Raw genomic sequence first — 19,140 nt, 5'->3', positions numbered from 1 at the left:
CTGGGGCTGCCGGTGCGTCACTGCCTCTCCACCCTCTTGGCTCTCTGTCCTCTTTCCCACCCAGCCTCACTCTAGCACTTTTGCCCCTATCCATTTAGGGTGACCACCAGTCCTGGCTTGCCCAGAACTTCTCTCATTTTAAAACTGAAAGCCTCATGTCCTGGGAAACCCGTTAGTCCCATGCAAATCAAAACAGTCAGTCATCCTACCTGTCCTGGAGTTTCCTTCCAAGGCCTTACTCCTCCTTCCTCCAGCTCATCTCCAAGAAAGTCTTCTCAGATGGGCTAGCTGGGTTTTCCAGCTCCTGCCCCTCTTAGCAAACAAGGAAATAATGCTCTGAAGGGAGACGAGAGGTAGATTCCCCAGTCCTGATCTGAGTCTTGGCTGGTTTCTTCCTAACACATGGGTCTTGGGATTGGTACCATTGTTCACTCTTTGGCTGCATCTCTGGCTCCCAAGGTGCTCCAGGTGACCCTAAGAGTTCTATGAGAGAGCAGGTTTCAGTGATCTCACCGGAGGAAAGAAGTCCTAGTCAGAGGGGCCCACTCCTCAAAAGACGGGCATAGGAGATCATCCCCAGGTGTGTTTGGGGTTGGGATGTGGCAGACAGGCAGGCTTGAGCTCAAGGCTGTACCTGAGAAATTGTATCTGTCCTGGCCATCACTCTCTTATCATCTCCTTGTAGCCATGGACTGTGGCTCTCCTAAATCTCTCTAGCCTAGAAAAACCAAAGATGCAGAGCATATCCTGTTTAGGTCTGTAACTTGCTGCCATATTACTATATGCAAAATGGAGGAAGCAATAGATTCTTCTCTGAGAGGGGTGTGTGTGTGTGTGTGTGTGTGTGTGCATGTGTGTGTGTACAGTGTAAGGCCTTCCACACACCTGCCTTCTCTGAGGACAGGACCATCCACCTCCACAAGGGCCTTCTGGCCTTCTACCAAGTTGTGGGTGGATGTCCTTCCTCGGGGAGCGGTGAGAGCAGCCACGGGCTCTAGTGACTGCCTAAAGAAGCTTCAGTGACGGCTTGAGTGATGACTGGGCCTAGGGACTGAGGGACACCTGGGCTCGACCCCAGCCATGACCATGCTGGACGAGCAGCCTGCAGAGGTTGTGGGTAGGATTCAAAAGGCCACCTAAGCGCATGTCCCCCACCCCTGCTTGGTGAGGAGGGAAAGGAAGAGAAAGCTCAAGTTCAAGGATCACAAACTTCAATTCCACAAGAGGGAGGCTCCCCAGGTATGTCGGTGAAGGGAAAGGTCGGGGAGGAAGAGACATGGCTGAGTGAAGGCAGCAGCCATAACTCACAAGGAGTCATCCTACACACGTGGCAAAAATCAGTGTTAAATAGTACAAAAGGGTTGAGTCAGTGTCCTGTCACCCTGACCTCTGAGGGCCAGCGAGGTTTTGGGACTTTTCCCCTAAGCTGCGGCCGGCCCGCTGTTCCTGAGTCCGACGGCAGGTGGCGCTCCGCCCGGAGAATTGGAGAAGGGGAACTGAGGAGTTGCTCAACACTTCCAGGAACTTCCTCCTCCCCCACCGGCCTTCACCTTTTGTTCCCTAGCCTGGGCCAGTTCTCTCGCAGGTCCCAGATGTCCAGTTCCAGATGCCTGGACCCAGAGTGTGGGGGAAATATCTCTGGAGAAGGCCTCACTCCACAGGCTGTCCAGGCGCAATGTGAGTGTGTTCTCGGCAGACGAGGAGGGAAGAGGACGGGAGGGAGAGGGATGGGAGGGTGTGTGGCCGCAAACCCTCCCCTCCCCCCACCCTACCACCCACCCACACACACACACACCCCACACACACACACCACCAGCAGCAGCAGCAGCAGCACAGCACATATTCCATGGGGAAACTGAAATTTGCCTGTGGCCTGTAGCACCTTCCGTGGGGGTGGTCGGTGGGTGTTTGCGGCAGACCCTCACTCGCCCCACCATTGCTCCCTCGGATCCCAGGATGGGGTGGGATCTGCTGAAGCAGAAAGCACCCCCTCCTTTGGATGAGACTCTCCTGGGAGATGAGCAAAGGTGATGTCTTCGGAGGAGGGAAAACCGACAATCCTAGAGCTCAGGCTGCACGGGAGGCTGTAGGGATGGGGTGAGGAAGGGGAGGAAGGGAGGAGACGGGAAGTGCCCGGGCCTCAAGGGTGAGGCCACCGCTTCTGACCCGGCCTTGCCAGGCCTCTCAGTCCTAGCGCGGCTCCCCCGCTCCTCCCACACCCACAGGCTTCCGGCCACAGCTGCGCGGTCCCACCTTGCCCTCCCCCCTACTCACAGGTGGTGGCTGCTCCTCTGGGGAATCCTCCAGGCTTGCCCCACCGGGGGCTCCATCCTTTTGGCCCAAGAGCTACCCCAGCAGCTGACATCCCCCGGGTACCCAGAGCCGTATCGCAAAGGCCATGAGAGCAGCGCGGACATCAAGGCTCCAGAGGGCTTTGCTGTGAGGCTCGTCTTCCAGGACTTCGACCTGGAGCCGTCCCAGGACTGTGCAGGGGACTCTGTCACAGTGAGCTGGGCATGGGGGGGTCCCGCCAGGACTGTGGCCAGGGAGACTCCCGGGGTCGTGGGAAGTGGCGGTGCCCTGAATCACCCATCTGGAGGAGGAATTTTCCATGTAGGGACAGTCGGGCTTGGCTTACCGGGCAGCAGTGGTGGACCCCAGGACACAACCTCCCAGCAGCGCCTCCAGGGCTGCCGTCTGGGCCCCAGCGAGCAAAGAGGGCAGCAAGCAGGCCCTGCATTTGGAAGACTTATGAAGGGACACACAAATCTTGCAAATCTATGGAGCCAGGGTGAGGCACGCACACATTGGTTGTTAAAAATATATCATCATGTATTTGTTGAGTGCCTGCTCTATCAGGTGAGGAAGCTGGGCACAAATAATAACAAAAGATTAAGTCACCGTTCACACTTACCTTAGAAGAGCTGTCACAAAACTTCTAACACCAAAGCCTTATTGAGAATAAGGACATTTTAGAAACAGTGCTTGATGGAGTGATGCAGGCCTGTAGTCCCAGCAGTATACTCAGGAGACAGGCTGGAGGATCAGAGGGCTGGAGCCCAGGAGTTCAAAGCCAGCCTAAGCAATATAGCAAGACCCCATCTCAAAAATAAATAAATAATAAATAAAAATAAAAAGAGCACATTATCTTTTGATTTAAATTTTATTTATATCAAAATGACACACATATAAACTTTTGAACTTTATTTTTTAATTTTAAAATTTTTAATTATTATAGATACATAATAGTTGTAACACTTTTTTTTTTTAATTAAAGTTTTCTAAGCCTGGGCGCAGTAGCTCATGTCTGTAGTCCCAGCACTTTGGGAGGCTGAGGCGAAAGGATCACTTGAGCCCAGGAATTTGAGACCAGCCTGGGCAACATAGCAAGACCCCATCTCTACAAAAACATTTAAAAATTAGCCAAGTGTGGTGGCACGCACCTGTGGTCCCAGCTACAAAAGATGCTGAAGTGAGAGGGTCACTTGTGCCTGGGAGGTAGAGGCTTCAGTGAGCTCTGATCATGACACTGTACTCCAGCCTGGGTGACAGAGTGAGACCCTGTCTCCAAAAAAAATAAAAGTTTTTTAAAAAGGCTTATGCATAGCAACAGTCTCCAAGCTGTTCCTCCCCACCCCTGAGAGCTGCTCCTTGGGAGCAGTCATTTTCCAATTCATGTAGCTGTTTCATCTGGTCTTTAACTTCATATGATAAATAACATGCTTATTTATCTTTCATTTTTACGTATTTTCTATTAACATTCAACTACAGTATAGAAGATAAGGACTAGCTTTATCTGTCTTCAGTCTTCACCACCCACATTTCCCCTCCCCATTCTGCCAGTTTACATATATTATCATTTTTAGTTAACTCTTTATTCATTATTTACATTATTATGACTATAAAATATTTGCATCTGAGCACATGGCATAAAATAATTTAGGAGTCGATAGTTACATGGAGGTTTTTTGTTTTGTTTTGTTTTGTTTTGTTTTTTGGTGGGGGGTGTTTGTTTTTGTTTTGCTTTTTAGTTTGCTTAGTTGTCTCTGTAACTAATCTCACCAGACTCTTAGCCAGGAGTGTAAATCTTCTTCTGAAATACTCAAGCACAAATTTCAGTCTATTGGTCCTCGTTTTAATTGGTGACATCCCTCCTGAAGATCTCTCGATGGTTTATTTTCACAGCCTGAGTTCTTTGCTCTTTAAGCCATCACACATTCTGGGAGTTCCCTTCTCCCTCTTCCTGGGGATTTCCTTTACCTGTCCTGTGCTGAACCTGAATCCCATACCTTTCTCGTTTTTGGTTTACTCTCCCATTTTGGAGGAGCACCTTCACCAGTGGCTTCCTTAGAAAGAGTATTTTAGAATGAATTTTAGAGGATCTTACATGTATCTAAATGTCTCAGTTCTATGCTCACAGCGGATGGATAGTTGATCTGGGTATAGCATTCTAGATTGGACACCTTTTTTTCTAGAATGTTGATGATATTGTCTTCTAGGTCTAGACTTTGTTAAAAAGTTTGATGCCCTTATCATTCCTAATCCTTTGTTTTCTCTCTCTAGAACTTTTGGAATATTTTCCTTATTACCAGTATTCTGGACTTTCATTATGATGTCCCTTGATACACGTGGTTTTTCACGCATTGTACAGGTTTCTTTTAATATAGAGCCGCTTTTAATCTAGTCCTTCAATTCTAGGAATGTTCTTGTGCTATTTTTTAAATAATTTCTAGACATCTCATTTCTTTATTTTCTCTTTCTCCTGTAATTCAGCTGTCGTATGTTCTAGATTGATTCTCTAGCTTTGTTATCTGTTTTGTTCTATTTACCATCTCTTTAGTTCCACTTTCTGGGAAATTTCCTCATCTTTAAATCCCAACCTTTTAGTTAATGGTTTCTTTCCACTGACATACTATTTCATTTCTAAGGATTCATTCTAATTTTCTACATGTGCCTTTTTATAGAGTATTGTTCTTGTTTCATTGATGCAATATCAACTCCTTTCCCTCCTTTGGGATTATTTTTAAATGTTTCTTCTGTTATCTATAGTAGGTCTGTTTCATCCAAGTTCCTTTTTGCCATTTGTTTGTTTTGGTCTCTGCTTTTTGTGTTAGAGACTTTCCTACAATGTCTGATAGTACTTGGCTGTCCATTCATATTTAAGGCCCGGCGTGGTGATTCACATCTGTAATCCCAGCACTTTGGCAGGCCAAGGCAGGCAGATCACCTGAGGCCAGGAGTTTGAGACCAGCCTGGCCAACATGATGAAACCCCGTCTCTACTAAAAACACAAAAATTTGCCAGGCATGGTGGTGTACGCCTGTAATCCCAGCTACTTGGGAGGCTGAGGCGTAAGAATCACTTGAACCCGGGAGGCAGAGGTTGTAGTAAGCCGAGATCAGGCCACTGCACTACAGCCTGGGGGGCAGAGTGAGTCTCTGTCTCAAGGAAAAAAAAAAAAAAGAGTGGAGCACTAAAATACTAATTGGAAGTTCTGTGTAGATAGCTAAAAATTTGTCAAATGATAGGTTTGAAAATAGGGTTATCAACAGGGTGACCTAGATGTGCCATTGGGGGCCTCCCAACTGTCAGGATGTAAAAGCATTTTATTTGGGGACAGCCATTTTCCCCTGAGAGAACTCCTGCAGTCTCCAGCTCAGGGACCCTAGCATTCTGGTCAACAAGCTGAGAGAAGGGCCTGGTGGAGGGAGCTGCAGCTCACTGTTTGGCAGGTAGACTTTCACTTAATCCTTCTGTTTTTGGTTCAGTGAGTCCTCACTTAATATCATCCATAGGTTCTTGGCAAGTATGACTTTAAGAGAAACAACATAGAATGAAACCAATTTGGCCATTGATATAGACAAGAGTGAAGTACCTGCAGCAATTACTGATCACAGAAACATCACCAAACACCTAAATAAAGACCCCAAACACTTCTAATATTAAATATTGAAATACATGTGAACTATGCCTACATGTAAGAAAGCTTAATAAAAATGAGTAAGATTGGCTGGGCGCGGTGGCTCAAGCCTGTAATCCCAGCACTTTGGGAGGCCGAGACGGGCGGATCACAAGGTCAGGAGATCGAGACCATCCTGGCGAACACGGTGAAACCCCGTCTCTACTAAAAAATACAAAAAACTAGCCGGGCGAGGCGGCGGGCGCCTGTAGTCCCAGCTACTCGGGAGGCTGAGGCAGGAGAATGGCATAAACCCGGGGGGCGGAGCTTGCAGTGAGCTGAGATCTGGCCACTGCACTCCAGCCCGGGCGACAGAGCCAGACTCCGTCTCAAAAAAAAAAAAAAAAAAAAAAAAAAATGAGTAAGATTATTTACCCAGTTATTCCAGTTTGGGGTCACGGGTGGCCACCGCCTGGTCCAGCAGTTCAGGATGCAAGGCAGGAATCAGTGCTGGACAGGACAGCATCCTGTTTCAGGACGCACTCACACACATTCATACTCACTCACACTGGGGCCGTGGGGACATGCCAGGTCACCCAACAGGCACAGCTTGGGATGTGGGAGGAAACCAGAGGACCTGAAGAAAACCACTGAAGACCTGGGAAGAATGTGCAAACTTCACCCAGACAGTGGCCCCAGACAGGAGCCGATATTTTTTCTCATCAGTGTCATAATGAAACAACAATGTTATTCATGGACCTGCTGCACTGACCTTCGCCCCCTCTGTCAAGTGTGCCATGGGGCCTCAAGTCCAGGGTTTCTCGTTAAGCTCATGCCCTGTTCCAGGGTGGGCCCGAGGGAGTTGCCTGGGTGCACAGAGATTCTAGGATTCTGTAGTCTCCCTCACAGGCTTCCCGTCTGCCATCCCTGTGCCAGTCCTTCCCTCATCCCTATCTTGATTGCCCCAATTTTTAAAACTTACCCTGGTTCTGTGATGAGAACCTGCTTGCTTTATGTTGGCTCCCGTCATTGCAAACTCAAGTTATATCACTTGCGTCTCCACTCCATCTTCCAAAGTGTGTTCATCTGCTGTCATCCTCTCTCTCCCTTTTTTGTCCTTGGTTATATGTACCATTTTATCCCTTTGCTGTCATATGACTGGGGTTTGAGGTGGGAGAGGAGATACGTGCGTGCATTTATTGCTTCAGACTTAACCAGAAGGGATGATACTTTGCTCAATTCAGCCTGTGTCTGTTGAGCACCTACCATGAGTCCCGTTCCTCTTAAATCACAGAGATTTTTAATCCTGGCCTCTTTTCTTGTCATTGAGAAACTTCAAGATCAGAAATAGGATTCCTCCCAGAGTAAGTCACACACACACACCCCTCAAATGCAGAATTCAGCACACTATAATCTAGTTTATTTTTTACTTGTCAGTGTCCTCAGCCACTGCTCCTCAGGAGTAGAACTGTGCCTTTGTCATATCTGTGTCCCCAGCACCTAGCACAGTGTATTACACATAGTACACACTCAGTGCATGTGTTAAAGGAATAAGTGAAAGAGTGAATCAAATGCAAGCTTATGTGTGTGCGGGACACACAGCAGAATGAATTTTGAAGGAGCAGGTATTGAGTATCCATCCTCACCACTGCTCTTAGTGTGGACTCTGGAAGATGCCATAGAACATGCTGGAAGAGGCCACACAGACCATTACATAGGAGAGGAAACTGAGATCTTGGGTGCTTCAGAAACTCCCCATTTCGCACATGGAGTTAGTAGCAAAGTCTAGAATTTAAGGGTGTTAGGACTCCGTCCTGTGTCCACTCTACTTTCCCAGTTAGAATCCTAAGCAATTGTATTTAGCTAACAATTCAGGGAAAAGAGCAAAAGGAAAACTGGAGGGTTTTACAACCAAGTAGAGCAGTTGAGCACCATTTCCTATATCAAATTGCTTCTTCCTCAAAAGGCAGGCCTCTTAAATGCCAGGAGTTACATTTGTTGATATTCTAAGCAAAAGACCAGTACTGGGATTTGTCTGAGCAAGGTATTTGGGGCGATTTGGAAATTTTCTTCATCGCAACTTTTACCCAGTTACTCTGATCATAATGACATGGTCTGGATGAAGTCTTGAATGAATTTGGGACTTGTGGAGAATGAGGGAATGGAGAGCTAGCAAAAACCTGGGATATATAGATCAGTATGAAAACCAGAACTAAAATGAGCCAAGCAGTGAGCTGTGTACCTGGAACAGAGATGAAGCAGGAAGCATGGCCCAGGAACTCCCTCCAAGCCGCCCTTTCCTTGAGTTGAGGAACCCACAGGAAGGGATTTGAGCAGAGGTGAGACAGTCAAAGGGCATTGAAACAGAGACAACCTGCCAGGTGAAGCAATACCATCCAGTGCACCTGGACTGTGGACACCTGTGTCCTTAGGCTTTCATACATTGTGAGAGCTTCGTTTACAAAGTGCATGGGGTAAGAGGAGGGGCACCCCAAAAGAAGGAAAGCAGGAAAAGGCAGGGACCCCAGAGGCTCAGTCTCTGCAGAGGGTCTTACTGCTTCACAGATGTTGGCCAGAGAAAGTTACTCAGAGAAGTGGAAGGTGATGGGATGGGGCTTGGGGATGGAGGAGAAGCTGGATGGCAGGGGCTTATGCCTATGTTCATTTGAGTCAAAGCTGTGGTGCTATAGGTACCACGTTGAGCACCAGGAACTCAGTGGTGAAAAAGACAGAACTAGTCCTTGACTTCTTAGAGTTTATAATCCAGCAACTCTTATGGGAACCCTGGGGTTCCCAAGGAACTTCTTAAAAGAAGGAAAATATAATGGGTTGTATGAAATAATTATGGTAGGCTAAAGAAACATTATAGTATGCGGTCATGTCTGGAAGAAACTCAGGAGTCAATAATGGAACCAGAAGCTAGTTGAGGAAGCCTCTGTGAGGTGCCTTCTGAGCCCCAGAGGGGCACGGCCCGTCTAGATGGGGCTGGAGTCACACCGAGGATGTGCCCCTGTGATGGCAGCAGCACAGGTTCACCCCACACCTATCTGCAGCCTCACTCCTCCTCCTGCTTTCAGATCTCAGCCAGCGGGTCGGATCCAAGCCAGTTCTGTGGTCAGCAAGACGCCCCTCTGGGCAGGCCCCCCGGTCAGAGGGAGTTTGTATCCTCAGGGAGGAGTTTGCGGCTGACCTTCCGCACACAGCCTTCCTCGGAGAACAAGACCGTCCACCTCCACAAGGGCTTCCTGGCCCTCTACCAAACCGTGGGTGAGTGTCCCTCCTGGGGGTGCAGGGAGGGAGCCTCTGTCCCCAGCCATGACCCTGGTATCTTCAAGCCTTAAGTGGAAGCTTGAGTGACAGCTGAGGTGACTCAGGGACACCTGGGCTGGACCCCAGCCCTGCCCCTGCTGGCAAGCAACCCTATTAAGAGACAGCCATTGCCCAGCCCCAGTGGTGGTTTCCGCACAGATTTATAGGCCCGGTGTTTGCAGATCATCTCACTTTTAAAGAGATGCCAAAAATCCGGGTTTTTAAGTAAAATTATAAATTTTCAAATGATGACTCAGATTGGTTTTGAAAGATAAATACTGGCTGGAGGCAGTGGTTCATGCCTGTAATCCCAGCACTTTAAGGCCAAGGCTGGAAGATTGCTTGAGGTCAGTAGTTGGAGACCAGCCTGGGCAACATAGTGAGACCCCGTTTCCACAAAAAAATTAAGAATTAGCCAGGCGTGGTGGTGCACACCTGTAATACCAGCTACTCAGGGACAGAGGGGGAGGATTGCTTGAGCCAGGGAGTTTGAGGCTGCAGTCAGCCATAATCATGCCACTGCACTCCAGCCTGGGAGACATAGTGAGACAGGAAGAAAGAAAGAGAGAAAGAGAGGGAGAAATAAAGGGAGGGAGGGAGGGAGGGAGGAAGGAAGGAAAGAAGGAAGGGAAGGAAAGGAGGCTGGGAAGGAGGGAGGGAGGAAGGGAGGGAAGGAAGGGTGCACATGATAAAATATCATTTTTTTAAGTATGCTAAAAAGTAAGTCTTCCTCTATCTCTGGCTCTTAACTCCTAGCTGCCCTCCCCAGAAACAGCTGTGTTCTCCATTTCCTAGATATTCTTCCTAGGAAGAGGATAAATTGTGTGTTTCTGTGTTGTAAGTGTTCTGAACTTGGCATTTTCCCACTGAATAATATATCTTAAAGATCATCCCATTCCATATGGTCAGCATTAACTCATTTATTTTTTATTTATTTATTTATTTATTTATTTGGGACAGAGTCTCGCTCTGTCACCCAGGCTGGAGTGCAGTGGCACAATCTCTGCTCATTGCAACCTCCGCCTCCTAGGTTCAAGTGATTCTCCTGCCTCAGCCTCCTGAGTAGCTGGGATTATAGGTATGCCACTATACCCAGCTAATTTTTGCATTTTTAGTAATGGTTTCACCATGTTGGCCAGGTGTCAAACTCCTGACCTCAGGTGATCTGCCTGCTTCAGGCTCCCAAAGTGCTAGGATTACAGGCGTGAGCCACCGCACCGGCGAACTCATGATTTTTATTGACCACATAAAATCCCCTTGACTGATGTGTCATAACGTATTTGATCAGCCCTCCTGATAGATACTTTGCTGCCACACACGGTGCTACTGTGCATATCCTTGCATTTATGTCTTTGAGCGCATGTGTGAGAATATCTTTAGACTAAATTTTTAGAAATGGAGTAGTAGGTTAAAAAAAATTTGCATTTTAAATTTTGATATTGCTAAAATTTTCTCCAAAAATGTTTTGCTAATTTACATACCTACCAAACATATATGGAGTGCCTGTTTCGCCCACCCTGCTTGTCACACTTACCTTCAAACTCTTTGAGTGTTGACAGTCTGATCAGGGAAAACTAACTCAAATGTTTTTAAAAAACTAAAAGTAAAAATAAAAAATAAATCACTGTGCAAGTCAAACCAAGTATAGCCATGGGCCAGAATCAGCCCCTGGGTTGCCAGTTGGCAAATCTGTGCTAGGTGCTGTTTTCCTATAGCTGTGAACTATAGTCAGCCCATCAGCGAGGCCAGCAGGGGCTCTGAGGCCATCAGCGCACCTGGAGACAACCCCGCCAAGGTCCAGAACCACTGCCAGGAGCCCTATTATCAGGCCGCGGTGGCAGGTGAGTCCCCACCTGCTCAGGGGTGGCTTCCATCCGCCTCACTCCCACCCAAACGCCTGACAGCCTCTGAGCGCCTGGTTTGTTCGCCAGCAGCTTCAACTCTGAGCCTATTTCTTTGCCTCTCCTCATTTTGCGCCTCAGGGACACTCACCGGCACAAACCCAGGGACCTGGAAGGACAGACAGGATGGGGAGGAGGTTCTTCAGTGTATGCCTGGTGAGTAGCCACCTGCCAGCACCATTCCCCCAACAAGTCGCAGCTGCAACTGGGACCTACGGGACACAGGGGTTAAAGGAAAGCCTTAGAATAGAAAGGAAGATAAGAAGCAGAAGGTGAGGAAGAACAGGGCAATCAACAAGGCCCAGAAAAGAAGAGGCTTGTTCCTTATTCTTCAGAGGTCAAGATATATCTGAGGAAAAGCATGAAGGAAGTTAATAAGATGGACTAGAAAAGGAGGAAGAGAAACCAACAAGCTGAAGTAAGAGAAAACCCTTTTTGTGCCATATGTTTTAAGGATCTACTGACAGGCTCTCTATTCCTAAAACATCTCCCTACCTAGATGCCACAGTGCCAGAAAGTCAACCATTTTTTTAAAAATTTATTGAGATAAAATTCACGGCTGGGTGCAGTGGCTCATGCCTGTTATCCCAGCCTTTGGGAGGCCGAGGCGGGTGAATCACCTGAGATCAGGAGTTCCAGACCAGCCTGGCCAACGTGGCAAGAACCCGTTTCTACTAAAAAAAATACAAAAAATTAGCATGATGGTGTGTGCCTATAATCCCAGCTACTTAGGAGGCTGAGGCATGAGAATCGCTTGAACCCAGAAGGTGGAGGTTTCAGTGAGCTGAGATCGTGCCGCTGCATTTCAGCCTGGGCAACAGAGCAAGACTCCGTCTCAAAAAAAAAAATAAAATTACAGAACTTCTCAAAATCTGTAGTTGCCAAGAAAAAATTAAAAGTTAATTTTTAAAATTCACATTGCACAAAATTTACCATTTTAACCACTTTTTTTTTTTTTTTTGAGATGGAGTTTCCCTCTTGTTGCCCAGGCTGCAGTGCAGTGGCGCAATCTTGGCTCACTGCAACCTCCACCTCCTGGGTTCAAGTGATTCTCCTGCCTCAGCCTCCTGAGTAGCTGGGATTACAGGCATCTGCCACTATGCCCAGCTCATTTTTTTTTTTTTTTTTTGTATTTTTAGTAGAGACGGGGTTTCACCATGTTGGCCAGGATGGTCTACAACTCCTGACCTCAGGTGAGCGACCCGCCTCAGCCTCCCAAAGTGCTGGGATTACAGGGGTGAGCCACCGCGCCCAGCCTTAACCACTTTAAACAGTACAATACAGTAATGTTTAGTGTGTTCACAATGTAGTGAAACCACTACCACTAATTCCAGAACATTTCCATCACCCTCCTCAAAAAAGCCCAGTACCTCCAACGCTCCCCTGCCCCACCCCTGGCAACCACTAATCTATCTTCTGTCTCTATGGATTTGCCTCTGTGGATTTTGTATCAGTGGAATCATATAATATGTGGCTGTTTCTGTCTGGCTTCTTTCACTTAGCGTAATGTTTTCAAGGTTCATTCCTGTTATAGCATCCATCAGTATTTCATTTTTATGGCCAAATAATACTCCTTTCTATGGATACACCATTTTGTTTATTCATTCAACTGATGGACATTTGGGTTGTCTCTATTTCTTGCCTTTTATGAATGACGCTTCTATGAGCATTTGTGTACAAGTTTTTGTATCAACATATATTTCCAAATCTCTTGGGTATATACCTAGGAGTAGACTTGCTGGATTGCATAATAATTCTATTTAACTTTTTGAGGAACCACCAAACTGTCTTCAGCAGTTTGCACCATTTTACATCTCACCAGCTATACATGAGGGTTCAAGTCCACCATTTTTGAGATCCACACTTTTGAATGAAAGCATTGCCTTCTTAACCCAATCTGATCCACAGAACACTCTAGGGGTAGCCTGAAGGCTCATGGTGCTTTGGGGATGGGTTGGAGGGCAGGTGGTAGTGGGAGATGTTACAAATGAGGAAGTGACACAAAACTGAGGCAGGAAGCACTGAAACAGACTCTGCCTGTAGCATGGGGGCCCAGGATGATCCAAAGGAATTGCTTTAATGCCTCTGAGGAGGCAGGAAGGAGAGCCCTGCAGAACCAGCCCCAAACATGTGCTCATCTCTGCTCTCTACCCTCAGTCCACTGTCCTGAGTCCCATGCAGGATGGGTGCCCCGTACACTTGGCGTTGATTACCTGCCCGTGTCTGCCCACATGGTCTACACTGTGGGTCTGCATCAGTATAAGACTCCTGATCCCGGCCGGGCACGGTGGCTCATGCCTGTAATCCCTACACTTTGGGAGGCCGAGGCAGGTGGATCACTTGAGTTCAGGAGTTCCAGACCAGTCTGGCCCACATGATGAAACCCCATCTCTAATAAAAATACACAAAAATTAGCCGGGTGTGGTGGTCAGTGCCGGTAATCCCAGCTACTCGGGAGACTGAGGCAGGAGAATTGCTTGAGCCTGGGAGGCGGAGGTTGCAGTGAGCTGAGATCGCGCAACTGCACTCCAGTCTGGGCAACAAGAGCGAAACTCGGTCTCAAAAAAAAAAAGAGTCCTTATCCCAGAGCCTCTTCACGCATCCCCTACCACAGCACTTCAGAGAAGTAGGTCTTCAATCAATGTGCCTAGATGCAGCTGCTGACTGTCACCCCTACCCCTCCTCTCTCCCAGTCTGCGGACGGCCAGTCACCCCCATTGCCCAGAATCAGACGACCCTCCGTTCTTCCAGAGCTAAGCTGGGCAACTTCCCCTGGCAAGCCTTCACCAGTATCCATGGCCGTGGGGGCGGGGCCCTGCTGGGTGACAGATGGATCCTCACTGCTGCCCACACCATCTACCCCAAGGACAGTGTTTCTCTCAGGAAGAACCGGAGCGTGAATGTGTTCCTGGGCCACACAGCCATAGATGAGATGCTGAAACTGGGGAACCACCCTGTCCGCCGTGTCATTGTGCACCCCGACTACCGTCAGAATGAGTCCCACAACTTCAGCGGGGACATCGCCCTCCTGGAGCTGCAGCACAGCATCCCGCTGGGCCCCAACATCCTCCCGGTCTGTCTGCCCGATAATGAGACCCTCTACCGCAGCGGCTTGCTGGGCTACGTCAGTGGGTTTGGCGTGGAGATGGGCTGGCTAACTACTGAGTTGAAATACTCCAGGCTGCCTGTAGCTCCCAGGGAGGCCTGTGAGGCCTGGCTCCAAAAGAGACAGAGGCCCGAGGTGTTTTCTGACGATATGTTCTGTGTTGGGGACGAGACGCAGCGGCACAGTGTCTGCCAGGGGGACAGTGGTAGCGTCTATGTGGTATGGGACGATCGTGCCCATCACTGGGTGGCCACGGGCATTGTGTCCTGGGGCATAGGGTGTGGCGAAGGGTATGACTTCTACACCAAAGTGCTCAGCTACGTGGACTGGATCAAGGGAGTGATGAACGGCAAGAACTGACCCTGGGGTGCTTGGACAGTGACTGACCAGCACAGGGCAGGCCCCAGCCAAGAGAGGGCTGGGAGTGAGACTGAACCCTGGGGCAGTGGGGGGGGGGGGGCAGTGGTGGGGGGTGGGCGTGGGGGAGTCGGGGAAATCCTATTCACATCACTGTTGCACCAAGCCACTGCAGGAGAAACCCCCACCCGGCAAGCCTGCACCGTCCCAGACAGGAAGCAGGTCCCAAAGACCACTGCTTCTCGCCCTCCACCTCCCTGTGCGCGTGCACCATGCCCAGAGAAGCCTGTACATCTCAGCAACTTTCACCTTGAATTCCTTAGAATCCCCAACCCCTACTTCGTGTGTTGACACAGCTTTGATACTCACCTGTGGAAGAGCCACCTTCTCACCCGCTATGAGAATGTGGAGGAAGGGGTTTTCATTGCATTGCATTTCTGAAACGTTCCTAAGACCCTTTAGTTGACCTTCAAATTCAAGCTATTCTACAGCTCCAAGATGCAATTATGGAAATAGCTCCTTTTTTATTTTAGGTCCTCTATATGCCAGGTGCTTCACCTGTTATTTCACTGAATCCTCATAGCATATTTGCAAAGGATGTGTTATCCATGTATGACAGATGAGGAAACTGAGGCTCACGGGATAGAGGACTTGCCCAAGTCCCTCAGCTGGTATGTGACTGTGGAGACTGTGCTCTTCCCAGTGTGCCACCATACTTCTCAACTCTCCTCTGACCTGCTGTGTCACTCAGTCCCCACATCCTGACCATTGTCCCTCCCTGGGAATTCCTGCTTCTGTGAAAATGGCGTCCTCTGGCTCACACTTTCCTGATGGCCCCATCTCCTGCAGAAGCCAGGTGAGCCCAGCACTGGACTGAAGTTCCCGCGGACACCCCACCTGTGCCTCCATCATCAAGGGAACTGCTCCACCTGAGAGGACCAACGCTTTAATTTTTAGTAAAGACTGGAGGTGATGGGCCGGGCGCGGTGGCTCACGCCTGTAATCCCAGCACTTTCAGAGGCCGAGGTGGGCAGATCACAAGGTGAGGAGCTCCAGACCATCCTGGCCAACACAGTGAAACCCCATCTCTACTAAAAATGCAAAAATTAGCTGGGTGTGGTGGTGGGCGCCTGTAGTCCCAGCTACTTGGGAGGCTGAGGCAGGAGAATGGCGTGAATTCAGAAGGTGGAGGTTGAAGTGAGCCGAGATCGTGCGACTGCACTCCAGCCTGGCGACAGAGCAAGACTCTGTCTAAAACAAATAAAAGTAAAAATAAATAAATAAATAAATAAATAAATAATTGGAGGTGATTTACAGTGAAAGACACAAAATACAACTATTCAATGGAAATAGAAAATAAACACAATAAAAGAGAGACAGATAATTTGTTAGCATCAAGAGTCACGTTGCTACTATGATCAAAGGTTAAATGTTTGTTTTTTTTTTTTTTTTTTTTTTGAGACGGAGTCTCACGCTGTTGCCCAGGCTGGAGTGCAGTGGCGCGATCTCGGCTCACTGCAAGCTCCGCCTCCCGGGTTCCCGCCATTCTCCTGCCTCAGCCTCCTGAGTAGCTGGGACTACAGGCGCCCGCCACCGCGCCCGGCTAATTTTTTGTATTTTTAGTAGAGACGGGGTTTCACTGTGGTCTCGATTTCCTGACCTTGTGATCCGCCCGCCTCGGCCTCCCAAAGTGCTGGGATTACAGTATCTCTAAAAAAAATGGCAGGATTCGAAGTTGTACATACATGTGGTTACTTCTGTTTTTAACACCCACACACAGTACAAGAGATTATTTAAAATATTCCCAAAAGGACGATGCACACCTATCGTCCCCCCCACTTAGTAGGCTGATACAGGAGGATCACTTGAGCCCAGGAGTTCAAGGTCAGCCTAAGCAACATAGTGAAACCCCATCTCCAAAAATATAATAATAATTCTCTCAAAATACCAAACAAAGGTGGTTTTATTGATAAGATTTTTGCTGTTTGGTTTTCCACTATTCTCTATTTGCTGAATTTTGTTTAATTAGCATAAAACATTTTTATTTTACTAATTTTTTATGATTGAAAAAATGATATGTGTTTCTCCGTACCAAGGCAAAAAAATATATATATACACCTATATTTACATATGTACGTCTAGATCTATATCTACACCTCCATCGCTGTCTCTAGGTCTAGAGATAGAGATATAGACAATGAGATAGAGAGAGAGAGAGAAGTTAGAGAGAGATGATGGAGATGGATGAACTAGCGATAGAGACATGTCCACAGAGGAAAACCTACCACCACTTTAAGAGAGAAATCTTTTTCCCAAGAATCAAATCCTTAGAGGAACAAACACTGTAACAGACAAGGTCCTCAATACTTCTTTTAAAACAGATGCAGCAACATTCATATGCATTTTTTTCCTTCTTGGTATAAGTCAAGGACATAACAAAAATGTGTGAGTAAATGTTATTTCGAATGGTTGGACAGAGTGGAGACAGGGCTGGGACTGAGCTAATGACGTCCAGGTTTGCCGCTCTCCAAGCATGTTGCACAATGCCAAGGCAGAACTGAGAATCCCTAGGATGGATGGAAGAGCTTCAGCTAAGACTTACCTCCTTACCTGTTCCCTCTGCCTCCATTATCAACATATACTGCAAACACACACAGACACACACACACACACACACGCAACACTGCTGCTGCCAGGATATTAATGTGCAGTTTGTTAGACAAGATTCCCCTTCCTTCTCGTCCTCTGATCTAGTCCTTTTCCTTCACCCCTATCTTTTGTCTTTCCTGACCTAACAAGGCTGTGGTTCATATCCTGATCGCATCACAGACCAGCCCTCCATTAGGTTCAGTCCTCAGCTCTGACACACAGGCCTGCTGGAGAAACCCTCCAAGTGTTGGTGGATCTTGCACCTTCTGTGTGCCTGCTGTCTAACTACTGATGACTTGGTCACTGCCTGATGGGGAACTGCATCAGCTCTGTGAATTCTTGCAATCTATTGCCTGGGAAAGTGCCTTGCCATTACACAGGTAGCCCAAAAATGGATGAACGGGGTTGGGGGCAGAAGGGTGGAGGTTGGAGGGATTAATCTAATAAGGGAAACAAGCAGAACAGCCTACAAAGGCTTAAGAACACAGAGGCCTGCTCTGCAGCCCAAGCCCCTCTATGGGGTAAAGTCCCATCAGATATTTGGTGCCATGGAGAGTTGATGAAGAAAGCCTTCCAAAAACAGTGAAATTGTTTTTTATTTGTTTTAACTTTTAGAGATAAGGTCTCACTATGTTGCCCAGGCTGGTCTCGAACTCCTGGGCTCAAGAGATCTTCCCACCCTGGCCTCACAAAGTGCCAGGATCACAGGCATGAGCCACCACACGTGGCCAAGAGCAAAATTTTTAAAGCAGGACACTATGGCCTCATGGACAAGAGAGTCTACGGTCCCTCCTCCCTCCCAGGGGCCTGGCTCCATCTCAGAAACACCAAGCGCCTCTTGCTCCACACCCGCACCCTCGGCTTCAGCCCTGGCACTTGTGTTGAGCAGATGCTGAGGAGATGGGGACATTTTACCCCCTCCGCAGCCGCCCCAGAGGGTCTCAAACCCAGGGCTGATTTAGGGCTGCCCTGACATGGCCATCCCTATTCTATGTCCACGTGTCATTCACGGCTAAAGCAGGCCAGGGCCCCAAGGCAACCAAGCTCCTCTCTCTTCTGCCCACTCCCACATGCCCTCCTCTGCCCCAGTGTTCCTATCATTACATCCTGGGCATGAAAACCCGGGCCATTCTTGAACCAGGGCTGTGGGCTGAATGACGGCAAGAAGAACGGGGTCATGGGAAAGGACAGCCCAGAAAAGAGAATTCACAACCTGTGGTCTCCCACTGCTTTGGTAGGAACCTTGTAAACACAGCAGCAGCCCCCCAGGAAAGTCTTGGAAGGAAGGAGAAGCTGATCAGATTCAGAGACTGAGGCATCTGGGCCTCCAACCAAAGGCTCCCTGGCCCTAAAAAGTCAGACTCCTGTCTCCTTAGCCCTTTCCCTCATAGACCAGCAGGTGGCACCACCGACAGGGATTTCAAAACCAAAACTAAATTAAAGTGGAAACTCAGATCTTTTGTTTATGCAAATAGTTCATTCCCTCCAACATTCCTCCGGGAATGGTCCCCCCTCCACTCCACAGAAAACCCTCCCCTCCCTGCTGTGCGTGACGCGGCCTCCCTCTGCACACAGTGCACGCAGACGCTGTCAGGAGAGCCCAGGATTCAACACGGGCCTTGCAAGGGTGATGGGCACCCAGGCGGGAGGGAGAAGCCAGGGGAGAAGCCAGGACATAGGAGGCAATTCAGGGAGACAGGAACACCCTTCTCTCTTCACACACTCTTCTCTCATCAATCCCACTGTGCACACACATGGACACACACAACACGCGCCCCATCCCTCCTCCTAAGGACCAGAGGAGACCTTATACATAGAAGCCCATGTCATGGTCCTTTCTTCCCTCTGGGCTCACGGCAGGAAGCAGCGAGAGGAGGGGACACTCTGCCTGTGTCTCACACGCCACAGATGGTCTCTCC

At 48.4% G+C, this 19,140-nt stretch overlaps 1 protein-coding gene across 1 annotated transcript in view; it reads left to right on the top strand.

Annotated features, from left to right (window-relative positions):
* The window catches only part of C1RL (complement C1r subcomponent like), a 60,974-nt gene extending 44,279 nt beyond the window's left edge, over positions 1-16,695 (top strand). The window contains exons 2-8 of the mRNA XM_050747553.1: positions 1,488-1,677; positions 2,277-2,505; positions 8,977-9,166; positions 10,924-11,049; positions 11,191-11,265; positions 13,803-16,003; positions 16,278-16,695. Coding sequence (XP_050603510.1) covers positions 1,607-1,677; positions 2,277-2,505; positions 8,977-9,166; positions 10,924-11,049; positions 11,191-11,265; positions 13,803-14,575 — 1,464 coding nt within the window. The 5' untranslated portion in view covers positions 1,488-1,606 and the 3' untranslated portion in view covers positions 14,576-16,003; positions 16,278-16,695. The remainder of the gene's footprint in view (positions 1-1,487; positions 1,678-2,276; positions 2,506-8,976; positions 9,167-10,923; positions 11,050-11,190; positions 11,266-13,802; positions 16,004-16,277) is intronic.
* Positions 16,696-19,140: the final 2,445 nt, after the last annotated feature.

Source organism: Macaca thibetana, chromosome 11 (assembly GCF_024542745.1).
Source record: "Macaca thibetana thibetana isolate TM-01 chromosome 11, ASM2454274v1, whole genome shotgun sequence".
Classification (NCBI taxonomy): Eukaryota; Metazoa; Chordata; class Mammalia; order Primates; family Cercopithecidae; genus Macaca; species Macaca thibetana.
This window is presented reverse-complemented; position numbering and strand designations above follow the sequence as displayed.